Source organism: Zootoca vivipara, chromosome 11, assembly GCF_963506605.1.
Source record: "Zootoca vivipara chromosome 11, rZooViv1.1, whole genome shotgun sequence".
Lineage (NCBI taxonomy): Eukaryota > Metazoa > Chordata > Lepidosauria > Squamata > Lacertidae > Zootoca > Zootoca vivipara.
In genome coordinates, this window is record NC_083286.1 from 32,130,911 (window position 1) to 32,150,433 (window position 19,523).

The 19,523-nt window shown below is 43.0% G+C and overlaps 1 protein-coding gene across 4 annotated transcripts in view; it reads right to left on the minus strand.

The window, feature by feature from the left end:
* Nucleotides 1-12,314: 12,314 nt before the first annotated feature.
* The window catches only part of VCAN (versican), a 230,002-nt gene continuing 222,793 nt past the window's right edge, over nt 12,315-19,523 (minus strand). For all 4 annotated transcript variants that reach the window (XM_060280214.1, XM_035100044.2, XM_035100043.2 and 1 more), the window contains 3 exons: nt 17,597-17,741; nt 16,432-16,614; nt 12,315-15,742 (listed from right to left, as the gene is read on the minus strand). In XM_060280214.1, the coding sequence (XP_060136197.1) occupies nt 15,612-15,742; nt 16,432-16,614; nt 17,597-17,741 (459 nt within the window). In that variant the 3' untranslated portion in view covers nt 12,315-15,611. The remainder of the gene's footprint in view (nt 15,743-16,431; nt 16,615-17,596; nt 17,742-19,523) is intronic.

The following is a 19,523-nucleotide window of genomic DNA, read 5'->3' on the forward strand; positions in this document are numbered from 1 at the left end:
TGTGAACTGTTTTTGGAATGACTACTGTTAATTACATAACTAAATCTTTTACTCACAGCCATGGTTGCCGCATCCCTTGCTCTTCCAAGAGAAGAGCTTAACCAAGCATTCTGCGCTATGTTTAGACGGCCAGCCCAGCCAAGTCATTACACCTAGCAAATGCTTCTTCCTTCTCTGGGTATGCCAGAATAATTTATGCAGACAGTAAACAGAATATCTTATGAACATACAAAGTGAAAGGGGAACCAAGACATTGTAGCAAAGGAAAATACACCTGAGGGTTCTCTTCTCCTTGTACAACATGACAGGGTCCATTGACCTTGGATTAAAGCAGCCGTGAGGAACCTCAGCCCCAGGGGCCAGTGGTAACCTCCAGGCACCTCTCTCAGGCCCTCAGGTCTACCTGCAGACCATGCCTCTTCCTGAACCACATCCCTTCTCTCCAGGGAACAACCCTCTCTGGTCCCGCTCTGCAGCTTCCTCAGGGGATTTCTTCTGGCTGAAATGTGTCCATGAATTGTCTTGCTTGCCTAGACAAAGGGAGATGTGTGCATCATCTGAATGTAGCCTACCATCCAAAAATAAGAGTCACATCCAATGCTCCACCCATGTTTTGTCTCTGGCCCTGCCCAGCTCTGGTGTGTGGCCCTCCAGAAAGTTGCCCTTGAGGGAATGTGACCCGCCAACTGGAAAGGTTTCCCTCCCCTGATAGAAGGAGCAACTCTGGGCTGGTTTACATGTCTTTTTTTGAAATTAACTAATACCAGGTTGCCTTAGTGAAACATCAAATCATGTTACTTCCTCAAGTAGTGAGAGAAGGTGCCTAGATTGGCTGTGCCAATTTCTACACACAACTGCTGGAAGTTACCAGATCTGACACATGCAATCTCCACACATGGCAAACATATTTCACATAACCTACCTACCGCAGCATGCAGATTAAATTTAGACTGAGGGGGATGGAAATAAGTATTTCAAGGCTTTCTTACTTTCTGTCTATCTGTCATTTCTTTCTTTTGATGGGTGTGATCCAGCCAACATTAAGCACTTTCAAGTCCCATTGATTTCGATGGAAGAGTTAAGTACATGCTTCCTTGTATAGACTGAATAAGCTGTATAAGCTTGTCCTTGGCAAAAACCATCCAAGCAACTCAGCCAACCAGTAAAATGAAGTAACAGTGCGTCTTTGTCCTCAGTGTTGAAGCAAACGTCCAAAATAACGTACCACTTTCCCCAACATTTTTCTAGGGTGTGTGAGGAAGGTGATTCCCTCTCCCCACCCTTAAACAAAACATTTACACAGAACATTTCTGCAGTTACCTTCAAGAGGAATTTTCTGTGACTATTTCAGACCCACTGTGGTAGGAAAAAAAGAGACCAGAAACACTTTCCTTGACATTTTTGGCTGTGATCATCTTGGTTTGGCCAGGCATTTGCAGCTGGTTTTATATGACACACACACACACACACACAGCCACACAGCAAAGCCAATTAATCAAAATTTTCTGTTCTCACAATGTGCCTCTCTGTTTCTTCTCCAGAATATCTTAGTAAAGTAAGGCAAGGTGTGAAGCCTGAGAGGCTCTTTACTCCTTTCTTGTCTTGAGGATCTAAAAATGGTTGAGAAGGAGAGAGAGAGACAGAGAGAGAGAGAGAGAGAGGGAGGGAGGGAGGGAGGGAGGGAGGGAGAGAGAGGGAGAGAGGGAGAGAGACAGAGGGAGAAATTCTGCAACTAAAGGAAAACTGCCTCAGATGAAGGGCAGTATATAATTGTAAGTAAGTAAGTAAGTACCGTAAGTAAGTAAGTAAGTAAGTAAGTACAGGACATGTTGCAGAGAAGGGAACCTTAACATTTACACAAGAAAACACTTCTCTATGTGTCTACAATTCTTTATTTGCTCATGAATTACACTTATGACATATTGGCAGCTTAGTTCTTTCCAGGCCTTTAGCACTTGCACAAGACACTGTTTGTTCTGCAACAGCTAAAGAAGAATCCTGCACCAAGTAAATAGGGCAAAGTGCCCTATTTGCCACCTAAAACACTTCCCACACATCTCTCTCGTAATATATTTGCTCTGGCCATTGTCAAATCTTAGAATACCTTTGGAAGGTTTTCTTGCTTTCCAACAGTGAAGAATATCTGTTGGGCTGTGTGACGATCACCCCAACCTCAGGAACAGAATAGAAGGGGTTAAACAAAGGGATTAGACCAGGTTTCCCCAAACTAAGGCCCGGGGGCTGGATGCGGCCCAATAGCCTTCTAAATCCGGCCCGCAGGCGGGCCGAGAATCAACATGTTTTTACATGAGTAGAATGTGTCCTTTTATATAAAATGCATCTCTGGGTTATTTGTGGGGCATAGGAATTCGTTCATATTTTTTTTCCAAAATATAGTCCGGCCCCCCACAAGGTCTGAGGGACAGTGGACTGGCCCCCTGCTGAAAAAGTGTGCTGACCCCTAGATTAGACAGTTGGAATCCTAGGGGGCGGGGTTAGGAGGAGTATATAAACCCACCCTGGGAGGGGGTAGAGGAGAAGCTGGGTTGTTGGGGCTGGTTGTGGGAGGTTGAGAAGGTGTGGCTGAGAGTCTGAGGGTGAAGCAGAGGTAGCGAGAACACCAGAAGGGAGAGTTTGGAACTGATATCAATTAGAAGCTAGAGGTATAGGAACTGTTATAAAAGGAATTGATGAAGTTATCTTTTGGAAACCACACGCTTATGTACAACTTCTAAATACAGTGGTACCTCTACTTATGAATTTAATGCGTTCCGAACACACATTTGTAAGTCGAAAAAATTTGTGAGTCGAATCCCATAGGAATGCATTGGGAGAAAAAATCATAAGTCGAAGAAACCCTATCTAACAATTCGTAAGTAGAAAAAATCCTATCTAAACCACATCCAAGATGGCGGACGGAGCTCCATTTGTAAGTAGAAAAATTTGTAAGTAGAGTTATTTGTAAGTAGAGGTACCACTGTAAACATCTTTTATTTCAAAGCTATCCCTGAGTTACCCAAACTTATATGGGTTGGTGGCAGCGGAATAAAAACGTGGTTGGTGCAGGTATCAACGGACCGTTAAACGTCTGGGGGTCCTGTGCAAGTTGAGGCAACCGCCACAGGCTGTTCCCTCATTTCTCTAAGGCTTTTAAGATGGTGTCCACTGCAGCCTGATATAGCTGGACAGCGACTCGCCATACTCTCGCATTATAAGCTTAATGTGTGTCATATATTTGCTTCGTTGCTGTCTTCTGAACCAACGAAGCCTAGCACAGGTTATGAGAGCTGTATTTTCAAAGCCTCATTCTGAGGTAAGAGTATGGGGGGCGGGGGGCGGGGGGCGGGAACCATTTCTCCACAACTCCAAAACTGAGCCCTACTAAGAACCAAAGAAATAACTGTGGCAAAAATGAGGCAGGAAATGTATATGTAGTTTCACAGCCAAGGGTGCAATCCTGTGCAGACTTTAACGGGAGTAAGCGCCACTAAATTCAATGGCATTTATTCTAAGGAAACATATTGTGTCGACAGTCATGTTACAGGTGTGTATTAAAATTATCACTATATTACCACAAGATTTACAGGAAAGTAGTGTACTTAGCACCGTGTCTTGATCTTGACTGGACCTGGGGGGGGGGGGGAATAAGGAACCCTTCCCACTCCAAAAATGTATTTCTCCAGCTAATTTGACATCTGAAGCAACATCAGCGATAGAGTAGCCTTCCTCCACCACACTCTTTGTGTTATTAATCTTTGACTGAGTCTCAGCTCATTGTAACATTATCCACTGGTTGTGAATTATTGATTTGATTAAAAGGCTATTTAATAAGTTTATTTGGCAGAGAAACTGTTTTGCAGTGCCCTCAGGCAAAGGCTATTAAGGCCCGACTCTCCTCTCCACAATCAGATAATTTATACATAACCTTTTAATATTCAGACATAAAGGTTACTGCTTCAGTAAAGCAGCCCCATCTTCTTCGTTTCCATATTCGCATCAGAATTGTGTAGATCCATACAGAATCAAGTTTTATGCATTAAACGTTTTACAGTCCTATGCTGGACAATACAAAATTCATCATGTCGGTATAAAACCCCATAGGTTTTGAACTTGTCATTTTCCTTTGTAGCGGTATAAATTATGATTCCAGTCACACAATTCGCTTTGACTTTGCTGCCGTTGTAACGCATGTATTTCCACTTTTTGAAAATGTTGTGCTTTTGTTCCACATTATCTGTGGGAAACAGTAGTAGCTGAGGAACAAAAAAAATACCTGGGTCTACTTCCATTGGCAGGTCAATGTCAATGTCACAAAAGTAAATTGGAAAGTGGGGGCTCCGTGTCCCCTCCTAAATCCGACTGGAGGAGCGCCTCTCCTCAAAATGAAAACAACATGTCCCTTCCATTATGGCTCCAAACTGCAAGCCGCACCCATTAACAATGTTGTTTTGAAACCTTGAGCCTTGGACCCAGGGAGGCTCTGGCTGTGGCTGCTCCAAATTCAGTGACTATAGCCCACTTTGCTGGACTCTGTGAGAATCAATTCATTTTCATAATAACCAGTGGAAGGCTTTCCCTGAATTCTAAATGGGAGATAAATGCCTCTCGGCAAGTAGGTGTTATGAGCAAACAGTTACCCTTCTTCCATTCAGCAGCCAACCCTCGCCCTTTCCAAAACCAATCTTAACGGATCCAACACAATAAACCCTCCTATGGCTGACATCTAGTGGTGGCATGCTCAAATTACAGTGTGTGGAAGTTAAAAATGATGTGTTCAAAATCACATTTCTTGGAGGAAATTAAAACCTACGTGTGGCAGATCAGCTCACGGAAATAACAGTCTTTCCACTGTGCCTCTATAATAGGCATGACTTTTCAACAGAACTAGGATTTCTCAGTACACCGGAACGCATTCCAGGGCCTCTGCAGGAGCTGAATCTATTACTTCAAGTGTGTACTGTATTATTAAGTTGTTTTCCTGCATTTGCCATACATTATCCGAAGTCCCTACTCCAGATTTGTGTAGGGTTTACTCCTTAGCTTTTTATCCTCCCATAGATGTCCCACAAGGCAGCGGGTACAGGTTTTTTCCTCAGGATTTACTCTCGAAGCAAGGCAGCAGATGTTTAGGATCAGTGTTTTCCTTCACCTCAGTGAGCTACCTGCTCAGGTTGATAATTGTAGCCAAGGGGCCCCTCCAGACGTGCACTCATTTTATACTTTATTATTATTATTATTATTATTATTATTATTATTATTATTACTACTACTACTACTAAATGTGCAAATTATTGTGAATTCATTTGTGCTCATGATGCTGTCGGGGCAATCATACCATAATCCCACTTTTTAGCATTTGCGCTTACTCAAATTTCAGAGCACCCTTATGGCTTCATTTCCAATCGCTGAATGTCCTGCTGAAATCACATAGCTTTTTCAGACCACACATGTTCTGGGTGGCGGTGCCTTGCTTTTCCTGTGCTAACCCTTCCTGAGAGCAGTGATGCGGTAGCAATTCGAGGACGGGGCAGGTTGTTGCTGCTGTTTTACTATGGAATGTAATTTGCAGTGCTGGATTTTGGGTGGTGCAGGCAGTTCAGAAGAAGAAGAAGAAGAAGAAGAAGAAGAAGAAGAAGAAGAAGAAGAAGAAGAAGAAGAAGAAGAAGAAGAAGGAGGAGGAGGAGGAGGAGGAGGAGGAGGAGGAGGAGGAGGAGGAGGAGGAGGAGGAGGAGGAGGAGGAGGAGGAGAGGAAGACTATTTTTATATCGGTACCTACTGAGAATACCTGTTAATAAGCAACTGTCCCAAAAGGAATGGAGTTTTCTTGCCAGGGATACTGGAGTGGCTTGCCAGTTCCTGCTCCAGGTGGATCACGTTTAGTCAAAACTCTCCACTATGACCTGTCCATCTTGGGTGGCCCTGCATGGCATAGCTCATAGCTTCTCTGAGTTATCCAAGCCCATTCTCCACGACAAGGCAGTTAAAGCTATGGTTTTCCCAGTAGTGATGCATGGAAGTGAGAGCTGGACCATAAAGAAGGCTGATCACCGAAGAATTGACACTTTTGAATTATGGTGCTGGAGGAGACTCTTGAGAGTCCCATGGACTGCAAGAAGATCAAACCTATCCATTCTGAAGGAAATCAGCTCTGAGTGCTCACTGGAAGGACAGATCCTGAAGCTGAGGCTCCAATACTTTGGCCACCTCATTAGAAGAGAAGACTCCCTGGAAAAGACCCTGATGTTGGGAAAGATGGAGGGCACAAGGAGAAGGGGACGACAGAGGACGAGATGGTTGGACAGTGTTCTCGAAGCCACCAACATGAGTCTGACCAAACTGCAGGAGGCAGTGGAAGACAGGAGTGCCTGGTGTGCTCTGGTCCATGGGGTCACGAAGAGTCGGACACGACTAAACAACAACAACCAAAAGGAATTATTGTTAAAATAAGAAATATTCAGGGGAGGGGGATTTCGATATTGCCAAAGTCTGCCTCTGCTTTTTGGTGTTTTTATATTGATCTTCAGATGAAGAGTGGTATAGAAATTTAATAAATAAATAAAGAAGAAAGCAGAATAAATCCACCCAAATGCATTAGTATTATGTCAAGAACATATTGCAGAATCCACCCACAATGCAACACCAATCTGGGGGTGGGGGGTGGGGGTGGGGAACAGGGACAAGAGTCTTAGTACCAATAGCCAGGACAGAAGTAGTAGTTTCATGCTAGGATATGGAAGTGACAGCAACCTTTTTCTAGTGGTCCCACGATGCCTGTGCTTTCAGCCTACAGAAAAAAGGCTGTTTCAAGGCCCTGTGACAGGTTGGGGTGGTCCTCTTGGCACTGTTTCCAGATAGCTATTGTTCAGCTGCTGGCGCAAATTTGCTTTGTCTGAGGCATCGCTCCTACAACACAAGGATTTAAACCCTAATAACCTCCAGATGGTTCTGCACTGTTTCTTGGCTTCCACTCCTTTTCTTGGACGCAGAGGGACTGCATTTGGAAGAGTCTCTGGCGCCGTGAATCAAAAAGCTATCCAGAGCCATCAAGTTATTGTTATTATTATTTTTTAAAAGCTTCCTTATTAATTTTGGCTTTTTTCCTTCATTGCAACACAATTAACTTTTTGTAAAATAAAATAATAAAATGTGTATTTAGAATTGATAGAGTTTTTCCCATGCCTTATGCTGTTAGTGAAAAGCAATGTCACAGTCTAATTAAGTTAAACTATATTAGTTTATATTATACAGACTTTGGTGGGATTTGAGCTTAAGGGGCAAAAATACACACACAAATGTCTGTACTAAACCTTGTTTCTCTCTCTCCCCCCCCCTTTAATTAAAAGCAGTCTTGGAAATTAAAAGCTGTGCTTTTGGCTGCAGGAGTGGGGAAAGTGATGAACCCTTGAAAGGAGAGGACTCTAGCACAATGCCAGGACACATGCTTTGCATGTAGAAGGTCCCAGATTCCATCCATAGCATCTCCAGGAAGGGCTATGTTTGAAACCCTGGAGAGAGGCTACTTTGAGCTAGATTGCTCAATGGTCTTATTCAGTAGAAGGCAGCTTCCTATGTTCCTAGCTTCCTGTGCTGGTTGTTTTTCAGTTCACAATCACGCCTGCCCCAAGCTACTTTTTCTAAATTGCAGTGTGGAAGATGCATTTTATGAGAGTAGTCATACATCTGGAAGTGCACAGGGAGCTGAGGTGGGCACGCAGTTTTAATTCACAATATGGCTGGTGGGGGACGGATTAAGCAGACTCCCCACATTGCTCTTCCACTGTGCAACATTGCAGCCCCTCAAGACTGCTTTTCAGGAAGAAGAAGAAATACGAAGAGTTGAAGCTTATGTGCATTTGCATATAATGTGCAGTTGACCTCCACATTTCATCAGGTATGCTTCAGGCTATTTATTTAATCTTTTCATCCTGAGTAAAAAAAACCTGTCTGAATTCTAGGACTATTATTTTCACCTATGAAGCTATATTTTGCTGAGTCAGACCCCCCCCCCTGCTATCTCAACTCCTCTGAATGGAGATTGAACCTGTGACTTGAAGGATGCTGCAAAACTTTGGGGAGGCTGTATTTTAGTGCTTTGGGTGAGTGGGCCCAGCTCAGTGGTACAGTATATGCTTTACATGCAAAAGGTTCCAAGTCATAGGCGTACGAAGGGGTGGGGGTGGGGGCAGTCCGCCCTGGGTGCCCTCACTGAGGGGGGTGACATTCGGCACACCGCCCACCTGCAACTCCCAAGCCTACCCCGAGCTGTCGGGGTAAGGGAGGGAGCTGTGCCACTGTGCCATTTTGCCGGTGGCATTCCCCCCTCCCCCCTTCATTTTGACAGCTTGGGGGAGGCTTGGGAGTCGTGGGCGGGCAGCGCCCCGAATGTCCACCATGGACAGCTCACTCCACCCCCGGCTGCAGGACGCGCCCGCCGCTCTGGGCACCCAAGCAGCTGGGACGGCACCCTCCGCGCCACTCCCCCCTCGGAAGCAAGCCATCCCTGGGCAGCGCAGGCATATGCTCTGCCGCTGTCCCAAGTTTATTTATTACATTTATATGCTGCCCTTCACCTGAGGGTCACAAGGTGGTTTACTGTTTACAGGTTCCGATCCCTGGCATCTCCTGGCTGGGCTGGAAAAGACTCCCTGCAGAAAACCCTGGAAAGCCTCTGCCGCTCAGTGTGCACAAAGCTGAGCAAAATGGACCAACGACCTGACTCCCTATGGTCCTGTGAGCTGTTACCTTTCTGTTTCTCTGTAGAGAGATGTGCATGTTTTGTGGGTGGGTGTATGGGAGAGAGAAGGAAAGCGAGAAGCAAGGTAGAGTTGGAAGGAGTGGTGTTCAGTATATGCTACAGGAAAATAGCAGTTTCCTAAGTCTTTCAGACATCTCACGCTTGCGTTTTTAAAATACTGAAGGAATGTTCTTCTTGCATATATAAAAACATAGCACAGGAAAGGCTTATGCATTTGTCCACTTCCTTTAAAAGCTAAGGCATGCTGAGAACCCAGGGGCTGTTCAGCAAATCCTGGTGTTCTTGGCATTTATTTATTCATTTCATGTTCTGTATTTATGTGTATAAAAACCTTTCCTATAAACAAAGAGGTGGTGTTGGATTGTGCCCATAACTTAAAATGTAGGGAAGCAAATGTAGGTATCCATTAACGGAGAGAGTTTGGACCACTCAGTTCTGTAAATGTGTGTTTTGGGAAGCTGAGAGCGTGCTGCAGATATCAACACAGGTTCTCACAAGTCAGCTTTTATTTCCAATACACTGCCACAGCATGAAGACTCTGATCTTGCCAGGTTTGTTCTAATCATTTCTGAGTTGGGTTGCGTCTTCTGCCTAAAGCAGATCCATGCAACTTCGTACCCTGCAGCTGCTGAAGTATATTTTGAAAGCATATTGTAGGACAACTATAGCCCTGTTGTTCAGACGTTCTCTGGGCTTGTGTTGCATGGGATGTGCCTACTCACAATCTTCTTCCTGCCTTGTATACTTGTTTGGCATGTCTGATGGATCCTGTATGTATATGAACTCACACCCAAACATACCTGTTCATTTGATTGTGGGCCCTGCCCATTCAAGGGTCCTCAATCACATAAACAGAGCCTATCACTCATACAGTTTGAACGGCTTTAGGCTCTTTTAGACACGGCACCAAGCACTCATAGGTCCAGGAGCTGGTTCAGTCCTGTTCTGCTCTGTACAAGTATTCAGGGAACATGTGAGCAGTGCTTATATTTTTCAAGGTTATCTTAGAATTAAACAAACAAAAGACCCAGTTGGATGTTAAATCAGTGGGCAATGAACTATTGCAAGGTAAATGAACAGAAAAAACAGAAGATGGAATAGAGCCTTTGGCAATGTGTAGCAATGTTAATGGAACTAAGTAAGAGAGTTAGTAAAGCAACAGGAGGAACAAGCCAGTGGAACAAGAGGGAAATGCAGATTAAGGGAAGAGCAACCCAAAAGTGACAGCATAGAAACAAAGAAAAAGAGAGCACAGAAGTGAAATAGAGCAGTGGTTCCCAACTCCTTTGGGATGGCAACCCACAAGTCCACAATTTTTATTGTCACATGACTTTTGGAGCTTTGGTCTTTGGCAGCCATTGGCTGCATGCATTTTAACTGCAAGTTTGCCAAATTCATAACCACCTCAACAAAAATTTACTTAATGCTTCTATTAATGTTGAATTTGTTGAAATATTTATAGTACTTACAAAGTTATTCAGTTTTTGTTTATAGGAACGTAGAAACACCAAGCATCTAATTGCAGGATATTGCTCCATAAGCTGTACAAATTATATTCTAAAAAGCTACTCAAGCAGCATTAGATATAATGAACTAGTAAGCTTTTTAATCCTATTGACAATAGAGTCCATTTTGGCAAGCATCAGTGGGATGGCTGAGCTTGCATTTTGCTGATGAGTTGGTCAGTGCAGGGTGTGATGGTTGTTAGACATACTCTCAAATCATTATTGTTACATTGGCTAATGCTTTATTATTTAATAAGCAAACTTCAGATCACCCTTGGCTCAACCACAAGCTGTTCCCTGCAGCAGATCTGGTAACAAGCACCTGCACATCACAGGCACTTAGGTATGCACACCCTGCATGAGCAGCCTGTGGCAAACTGTCAACAGCTCTGCCACCAGCAAGCAGCCCCCATGTGTTAAAATGTAAGCCTTGGGCTTTGCTGATGTTCAGTTACAAATGTCAACATATCATTATAATAGGCCAGCCAAACAAAAATCTGTAAGGGGTATTCATCATATGAGTTAGGGATTAAATGCAGTAATTATTTGGGGTTTACTTACCAAGTCCACAACCCACTTGCTCAGTGGGCTGCAATCCACAGGCTGGGCATGGCTGGCCAAACTTTAGGGATAAGGAGCACACAGGGCATCAGATATCTGACAGGGATTCTGAAACTTAATACCTCTTCTTGGTGGGGAAAATAGCCTGATAAGATGGCATGTCTGCCACCACATTCGGAGTGCCCTCCTTTTCCAAGCCCAGGTAAATGTAATGGGCCACTGAATGGAAAGGGGGATCAGGCAATGGTGAAGGCAGGCACTCTGAGGGCTGGTGGACGTCTGGTGCACGATCACTTGGAGAATGCAGAAACCACTGGTCTTTTGGATGCGTTTGCTCGGATTGTGCACAAAGAATTTAGCGCAGAAATGTTCATGCATTCCTAGTACCTTCTTTGAAACAAGATGTAAAAGAGGAGGAGGAGGAGGAGGAGGAGGAGGAGGAGGAGGAGGAGGAGGAGGAGGAGGAGGAGGAGTTCGGATTTGATATCCCACTTTATCACTACCCGAAGGAGTCTCAAAGCGGCTAACATTCTCCTTTCCCTTCCTCCCCCACAACAAACCCTCTGTGAGGTGAGTGAGGATGAGAGACTTCAAAGAAGTGTGACTAGCCCAAGGTCACCCAGCAGCTGCATGTGGAGGAGCAGAGACGGGAACCCGGTTCCCCAGATTACAAGTCTACCACGAGTCTACCAGAGACAAGGGGAGGGGCAAGCAAGAGTGCAAGGACTTAAAAGCTTGTTCTTGATCCAGCAAACCTTGATTCAGTGGACTGAGACCATTGACTTTGAGAATATGTAAAGCAGAGGCGGTTAACCTGTGGCTTATTGTACCATTTTACTCCCAACACCCATCAGCACCAGCCAGCAGGGCCAATAGTCGGGAAAGATTGGAGTTGTAGTCTAGCTCCAATCTGGGGGGCCAAAGGTTAGCCATCATGGTGGTGTAAGGGACAAAATGTAGCCAAACTGCACATATGTTCACTAAGACTGGAGAACTGTTTCAAAGACCAAACTTCACAAAGAATTCAACTAAGAAGGAGGGCAGGCATGACTCAGAAATGCATGCACTTACTTAGCATAATGCCAAATGATTTTATTTTATTTATTTTGTAATGATAGAGCACCTCTACTTTGCAAAGTATATCCCCACTTTCAAATCCTTTGAAGAGTCTTTGTATTATTATTTGGCTGAGCTGAGGTTCAGCAATTCTGCAGTTCCCTCTCCTCCACTTACCTTAATTTGTCAGCGAGTCCCAGGAATAACAGCAGTAATAACAGCAGTGAACCTTGTGCTGGTACCAACAAGATCAAAATGTCAAATTGCGAACAGTACAAATTGCGAAAAGCAGTGATAAAACCTAAACTAGTGTATTTTTTGTACAAAAGGACATATATATACTGTTTATTGAGAATAATCTCAGTTTACACAAGATTTATTTTTATATTTATATATATATATGGTATATTATAAAACAATTTCATAAATTACCTGCATCTAATTGACTATGGTCAAATCAATTTCCCATTAAAAGTCAATCAAAAAATTGACTCTGGTTAATCTGCTAAAAAGTTATTATTAGAAATGTAGAAAAAAGTTATGAAAGTGTTTGCATCACTCAGTATTTGTTGTTCTTGGTTATTTGACTTGACTCATCAGTAGAACTTGACATTACATAGACTTAAATTCGAAGACATGCAATAAACAGAACGTATCACAGTAGAGCAAAACAAGATTTCTTTGGTGAGCCAGAAGCCGATATATATAAAAAAATTAACAAGGTTTCTAAAGTTCTTTCACAAAACTCCCCAAAACATTCACATTACACACCATACAAAATAGAATATAAATAGTGAAAAAAGTATTATGGATATAGAAAAGGAAAGAAATGTACAGTTCAAAACAGTGGTAGCTTTTCATGAGAGGCCATGATTCTTCTCAAGGTGATCTTACATTTCACAAAACTGGTCCCAGTCTGGGAACCCTTGGGACTTTGTAAGAGTGAAGCTACTGAATGTGCAACAAAATGAAGCTATATATTGTTTATGCTCATTGTAGACCTTTGGTGAGCAAGCTTCCCCGCCAACTACCTCTGTCTTAACACCTATTTCCCACAGCATGGTCCAGTTTTGCTTCTGATCATCACACAACAGGGCACCTGAAATGGGATCTCACCACTCCTCTCCAACTCTGGTTTTTTGGCCAGCCAGATATTGTGCACCATTGTTTTGAAGCTCGTTTAGTATATGGCCCAGTTTCTTTTAGATTCCTCCATGTTTTGTTTGCAGATTGTTGCACAGAGGAAAGAAACTGTGTTAATCTACCATAGATTCACACATTATTTAATCAGTCTATGGTCACCACAAGTTCCCAGGGTGCATTAATTCAGCTGAAAGAGGTTTCAGGCAGTGGGAAACTGTAAACTACCTAGGGGAACATGCCAAAATCAGAGTTACTATTTGCTTTCTTACATTTTATCCTGCCTCTCTTCCATCATGGCACCAAAGGTGCCAGGAAGTCGTCCCATCCAGGCACTGAGGAGGTCCAGAGTTGCTTAGTGTCAGCAAAATGTGCCTTCAGACCATAACCTGGGACTTGAGAGGAAGCCCTAAATAATCCACACCGCTTGAGGCTGCAGCTAAATGAAATTCTATCCGCACAACATTTATGCGTGAGGAGACATTGCTGCACCAATCCAGGGCCAGTTTCTTGACTTGTGAGAGTACACATGAGCTCTGTTCACAACTATAGCTACATCACATGCTAAACGTACACAACAGAACTGGATAATGAAGAGGTCAGTCTACCAGCTAGCCCTTACTGATTTATGTTACCTTCTACTTACAAACTTCACATGTACTGCTAAAACTAGAATATTTTTCTTCTTCATACGTTTTTGGAATTCAAAGAACAGAACGTTTCAGATCTTTTCTTCTCTCCTCAACAAAGCTAAAAGCAGAATATTGCAACTGGGGGGGGGATTCTTTTGGGCCAGATAGGACCATACTTGTTCAAAGATCCACCATTTGTGCCTGACGCAGAGAGCGTACATTACGTCCCTCTGCACACTCCTGGAATGCCTAGACTGCATCTCTGATATCACCAGGCATCCATGCAGAGCAGACCCATTTTTGTGTGGTCGCTATCCCAGAAATTGTCCTATGTTAGATTTGATGCACAAGGCCAGATTAGAATGTCACACCCTTGTGTGGGCAGTGGCAGCTCTGGAGGCAAGGAAAGCATACCAGAGGTGTGGAGAGGGAAGAAGACACACTCTTGCTACACAGCACATGCATGGCATGGATCTGGAGAGAAGATACATCTAGCCCTTGAAAGTACCAACCCAGCCTGGTCCTTGAAAGTACCACTTTCTGCAATTAGTGTACCCCACCTCGCCATGGAAGATAAATCGAGAAGACCTAAGGAGACATGTACCCTCCTTAAACTAGGCCTGCTAGGCAGAAAAATCTACAATAGTTCTAGGAACACACAGATTATTCACAAGTCAAGGTATTGATTGCTTACAAGTCACACAGCTCTCACTCATGATCCCATTTATTATATAGATATAGACATATTCTCTCAAGTCAAGTCAAAAAACATTTGAAGCCAACTCTAGTTCTCCCCATCAGGATGAGCTTAGAGGCTGAAAACAAGCTACCAAGCTATTTCAAGGTAAAAAGAACATCCAATAAATTATATCAGTATGGCTTACTTCATTTATTTAGGTACGCTTCACAGCTGCAGCATTCATACACAAACATTCATGACTTTATAAAAGGATTAAAAATGGTTATATATATTTATATATACAAAATTATTTACTTTTTCGTTTGTTCGGGGTTTTTTGTACAACAAAAGTTGTAGGTCTATCGTATCTCCATCGTAAAATGCAGAGAGCTGTAATCTAGACCCACGGTTAGTGTTGTAAAAGTCATCGTAAAAAAAGAAAGGGAAAAAAGTGGCCCTGGTTGAGATTTATTGTATTAGCACTTATTATTATTGTTATTATTATTGTTATTCCTACAGGCCCTCCTTGTCGTTAAAAAAAAAGTCCTCCAGGCAAGTCCCTTTTCAATCAGTGCCAATGCTGAAAAGGACGGAAGTCAAGTTCCACATTGCAGTCCATTGTTCAGGGTTGTTTCTGCTTGCTGTGCTCCTTATGTGTAAGGTTTCATGATACAGTTCTTTATGGACTTCTGCTGGAAAAGAGCAGTGCTCCTCTGTTACTTTGCTCATCTTCAGCCATTGCAACAGCCGTTATCTCTCATGGATACAAAAAGAAAAGAGAGAGCAGACTGCAATTTAAAATTATTTTCAGCCTGATGAAGTACCTCAAGACAAACAAACAAAACAAAAACAATTAAAGACCTCTGAGGCCAAATAGCCATAAATAAACTTGAACTTAGTGTGACATTTCATTGTATATACAGGGTTGCTGTTCTTTTAAGGTAACACACATTAAAACACCATTAAATCATCTTATTTACATTATCATTGGTGCTAAAATGGAAGAGTTTTAATTGTTATAGGACGCTGGGACAGGGACTCTAATGTTCCCTCATCAATGACATATGAACATTAACATGCTATAGATGGCTGGCAATGTCTCCCTTTTCGATTTTGCATTTGTAGCAATCGCAGATGTGTGCTGAGAGTTCTGAGGTCCTTAAGTTTTCAAAAAAATAAAATAAAAATGCTTGGTAATACTCCTATAATTGATTTTTAAAAAGGCACAGTTAAGTTAGGACTTTGGCTGGCATGGAGAACCTCCCGCTTTTGCCAGAGTGCGTTCAGCGCCTTGAATCCTGCCATGTCCTGATCCAACGATGAAAATGTTTTGATGAATTTAATGAGTTTCCCTTTCCTGGTGAAGAATGTTTATAATAATATTTCTTAGAGTGAGTCCTTTGGAATGAGGATGCTGGAAACAAAAGAGAAAGAAAAGAAGGGAAATGTTGTAAGCATGCCAGCAAAACTAGAAGCATGATGAAGAGATGCACTGTGTTAGACGCACAACTCAGGTTCACACATTTCCTGACCAGCGTATAGAGTCTTTGTGTGGTGGAGGAGAGGGCATGGAGTGTTCACACATTACATTCAGCGAGGGTGCAGTCTGTGAAACTGGGAGCACAAATAGTTGAGCTACACACTCATACGGCAATGCATGTGTGTTGTTCAGCAAGTGAACAGTCTGTGTACCTGCCTACACAACAGCAGAGCTGTTCATATGAACAAGTGTACACTCTTTCACACAAATATTTGTACAAGTGTAAAGACGGCTTGTACTGTATTCAGGGCAACCTGTGAACCATCCTAGAGTCACATGCAATTCAGGCTCTCTGTTTGGAAATCCAATTGCGCAGATGTCCAATTTGCACAATTCTCCAACATCATAAAAACAAGATGATGGAATAAAATGAGCATCAGAATGGTTGTATGAAACACCTGTATGGAACACCTGCATTAAATAACACTATCTACAGGGCAGAGTGGAGAGGTGTGTTGGGGCAGGGAATGGTCCCTCCTCCTCCATGCAAAGACATCTGAAAGACTGGTGAGGGTCTAGCCTGAACCTTGGCAATCACAAATCCCTTTGCAAAGGCAACTCACGATTCATGCAGGTAATTTTAGGCAAATCCCATCGTCCATTCCCTTGGCACCGGATGATTGGAACATGGCGCTGGATAAAACCATCTTTGCAGTGGTATCTGATCAAGGAGTTAATTTCATAACGAGGCTTCATCTTCCCAAAAGTCTTTGCGTTTTCTACAACTGGTGGCTGGCCACAGGCAACTAAAAGTACAAATTCAGACTTATTGTCAGTTTTCTTCCACACTATAACCTCGAGCAAAGCTCCCTTCTCTCTCCAAAAAGCCCACTATTCAGACTGGGTTCTCAGGCATTTTTAGAGTGTTTGATTTAAAGGGGACCCTTAGCCTTCATTTTTAAAAAACCAAATTAGTCAATTGGAAGTATAACTTAATTTGATTACAAGAATTTTCAACCTTTCCTAAATAGTCACTAGAAGTTTATAACATTGGAGGAAGGCTAGGAAGGCTTGTGCGAAATTTCACAGGAATGTGGACTGCCACTTGAGATGTCATGAGAGCATCCGAGAACCAGCATGCTGAGATGGCCTTGCCCCACAATCAAGGCACAGAGGTTAAAAGTTCTTTTCATGCCAGGTCTACCTGGGTTACCCAGCACGAAAGAGCTTTTAAGTTCTTTGTCTGATTTGGGCAAGGCGCGCCAGCTCCAGAAAACTAGGGTTGCTCATGCGGGGCAGTTCCAAGGGGGTACTTTGCATATAGGCATTTTTGCTCATATAAGGGACCCTTGGGACCAAACCCCCATGAGGAGGAACTCTGCTCACTGAAGGATCTCACAAGTGGAACAACACAACCCTAACCACATCTACTCAGAAATAAAGCCTATTGACTTCAGTGCTGAATTAAAATAAGTGGAGTTAGTATGGCAGTCATATGTCATTGCATTTTTCTCTTACACAGCTGAAACATGAAATTACAAGAAAGCTAAAGCTGGAATGAAGAATTCTTCTAAGAGTGCATTCATTTGTTTCAGCACATTTTTAGCAATGACATGCAGCCAGTTTCAATAACACAGCCAGCACTGATTTCTGCAGCACTAACATAGCTCGGCCTGCAATGAACTATGCTTGTCTTCAGACATTATGACTTGCACACATAAGTTCACAAGCCTGCACTTCTTGTGTCTTTCAAGTGGCAATTTGTGACCCTGGTCTGAAAACCTTTACCTGTTCCTTTCTTGCAAGTGTAGGTGAGATGATAGTTGCATGGTACATCGTTCCACTGGCCATTCTCGTGCCAAATTATAACAACACAGTCTTCTCCAGAAGAAAAGAAACTGTCTGGCTGGTTTGGTCTCCAGTTTTCATATTGCTGAAGAAGATAAAGAAAAATATCAGAAGCATGGTTTAAGAGAAACTGAATTCAAGCAGGGCTTGCCAAGTTAAGGACCAATGAAATGGAAATATTTCCTTCCTCCTCGTAGTCCCAAGAAAAACCTGTCCTCTGCACTGGGAAGAAATTTTCCCCTGAAGTGTTCCCTCCCAATGCAAATAGCAGCTTCAGAGGGGGGATTTTCATCCAGATCACAGTAAATGGGGAAGGGTGCTCCACCCCTTGCTATTCCACTAATTATTCTTCCCCGAGTACCATGACTCTTATTTGATTTTTTTTTTGAAATGTATACATTAAATACAGTAAGGTAAAGGTAAAGGACCCCTGGATGGTTAAGTCCAGTCAAAGGCGACTATGGGGTTGCGGCACTCATCTCGCTTTCAGTCTAAGGGAGACAGTGTTTGTCCACAGACAGCTTTCTGGGTCAGGTGGTCAGCATGACTAAACTGCTTCTGGCGCAACGGGACACCGTGACGGAAACCAGAGCGCACAGAAACACCGTTTGCCTTCCTGTCGCAGTGGTCCCTATTTATCTACTTGCACTGGTGTGTTTTCGAACTGCTAGGTTGGCAGGAGCTGGGACAGAGCAATGGGAGCTCACCCCGTCGCGGGGGTTTGAGCCGCCGACCTTCTGATTGGCAAGCCCCAGTGGCTCAGTGGTTTAGACCACAGTGCCAAGCAAGGGCGCAGGAGCAGGAGCACCCAGCTGGCCTCCTGGCACTGATGATGCTGTGGCTGACTGGGAGGGTAAAAAGCAAGGCTAGGGAAAAGTCAGTGCTGAGGCAAGTTGATCCGGCTCGCCTTCTGCTGTGTTCACACAGGGCCAACCTCCCTCTTCCAGCAACAAACTGCAGAGCCAGAAGGCCAAGTGCAGGCGACTGCCATCCCCACCAGTCACTCCCAATTGCAAAGATGCATTTAACATCCCATTTAGGCCAGCCACTCCTCAAGGCAAATATGCATTTAGCATCACATTTGGGTAGGTCCTTAGTATAGGAATCAGAAAGTTTTCAAATATATTGGAGGATTGTTTGTTTGACGTTATTTTCTAATTTTTTAAGGTATGTTGCCATCGCATCTTCAATCCCTCCCACCCCCACCCTGAAAATAATGAAATACTTGCATTAATAACTGAGAAAGCTGAAATTTTAGTCAAGAGTCTAACAAGGAATCAGGTGGACATTCTGTGCTATCCAGTGTCCACTACTACAGCCTTGTGTCTTGTTTCTCAAATAGCCCAGAGAGAGAAAATGCTTGCCTTGCCAAGGTATCCCTTGTTCATTTCTGTAATGCATAGCATTATAATGATTCAAAACTCTTTATCCAAATAAATAGGACTACAGCAGAATACGTGCTACATTGTACTATCCTTTGTCTTGCGTACAGATACAGATATATGAGTGACTAGGAAAAGAGAGGGAGAATACTTGAAATCTTTTTTAGCTCTTCTTTGTGGTGCTACAAAACTTTCATTTCAAGTAGAAATTAATGGTGGATAAAAATAAGTTTCTAGAAGAGCAAGAATCCTCATAAATACCTGGCATGTACCAGTCACTCTGTACCTTAAATGGACATAATGGCACAGTTCACAAGTGCTTTTATTTAATCTCAGTGCTTACTTCTTGGAGCTGGTCCACTTACATGCTTATAAAAAGTACAAATTGTTTTCCTTTAATTCTTTATCTAGTAATCCAAACATAATGTCTTTCTGAGAACATTTTACTAATAAAGTTAATGTATCACACAAAAGTGGTGCTTAAT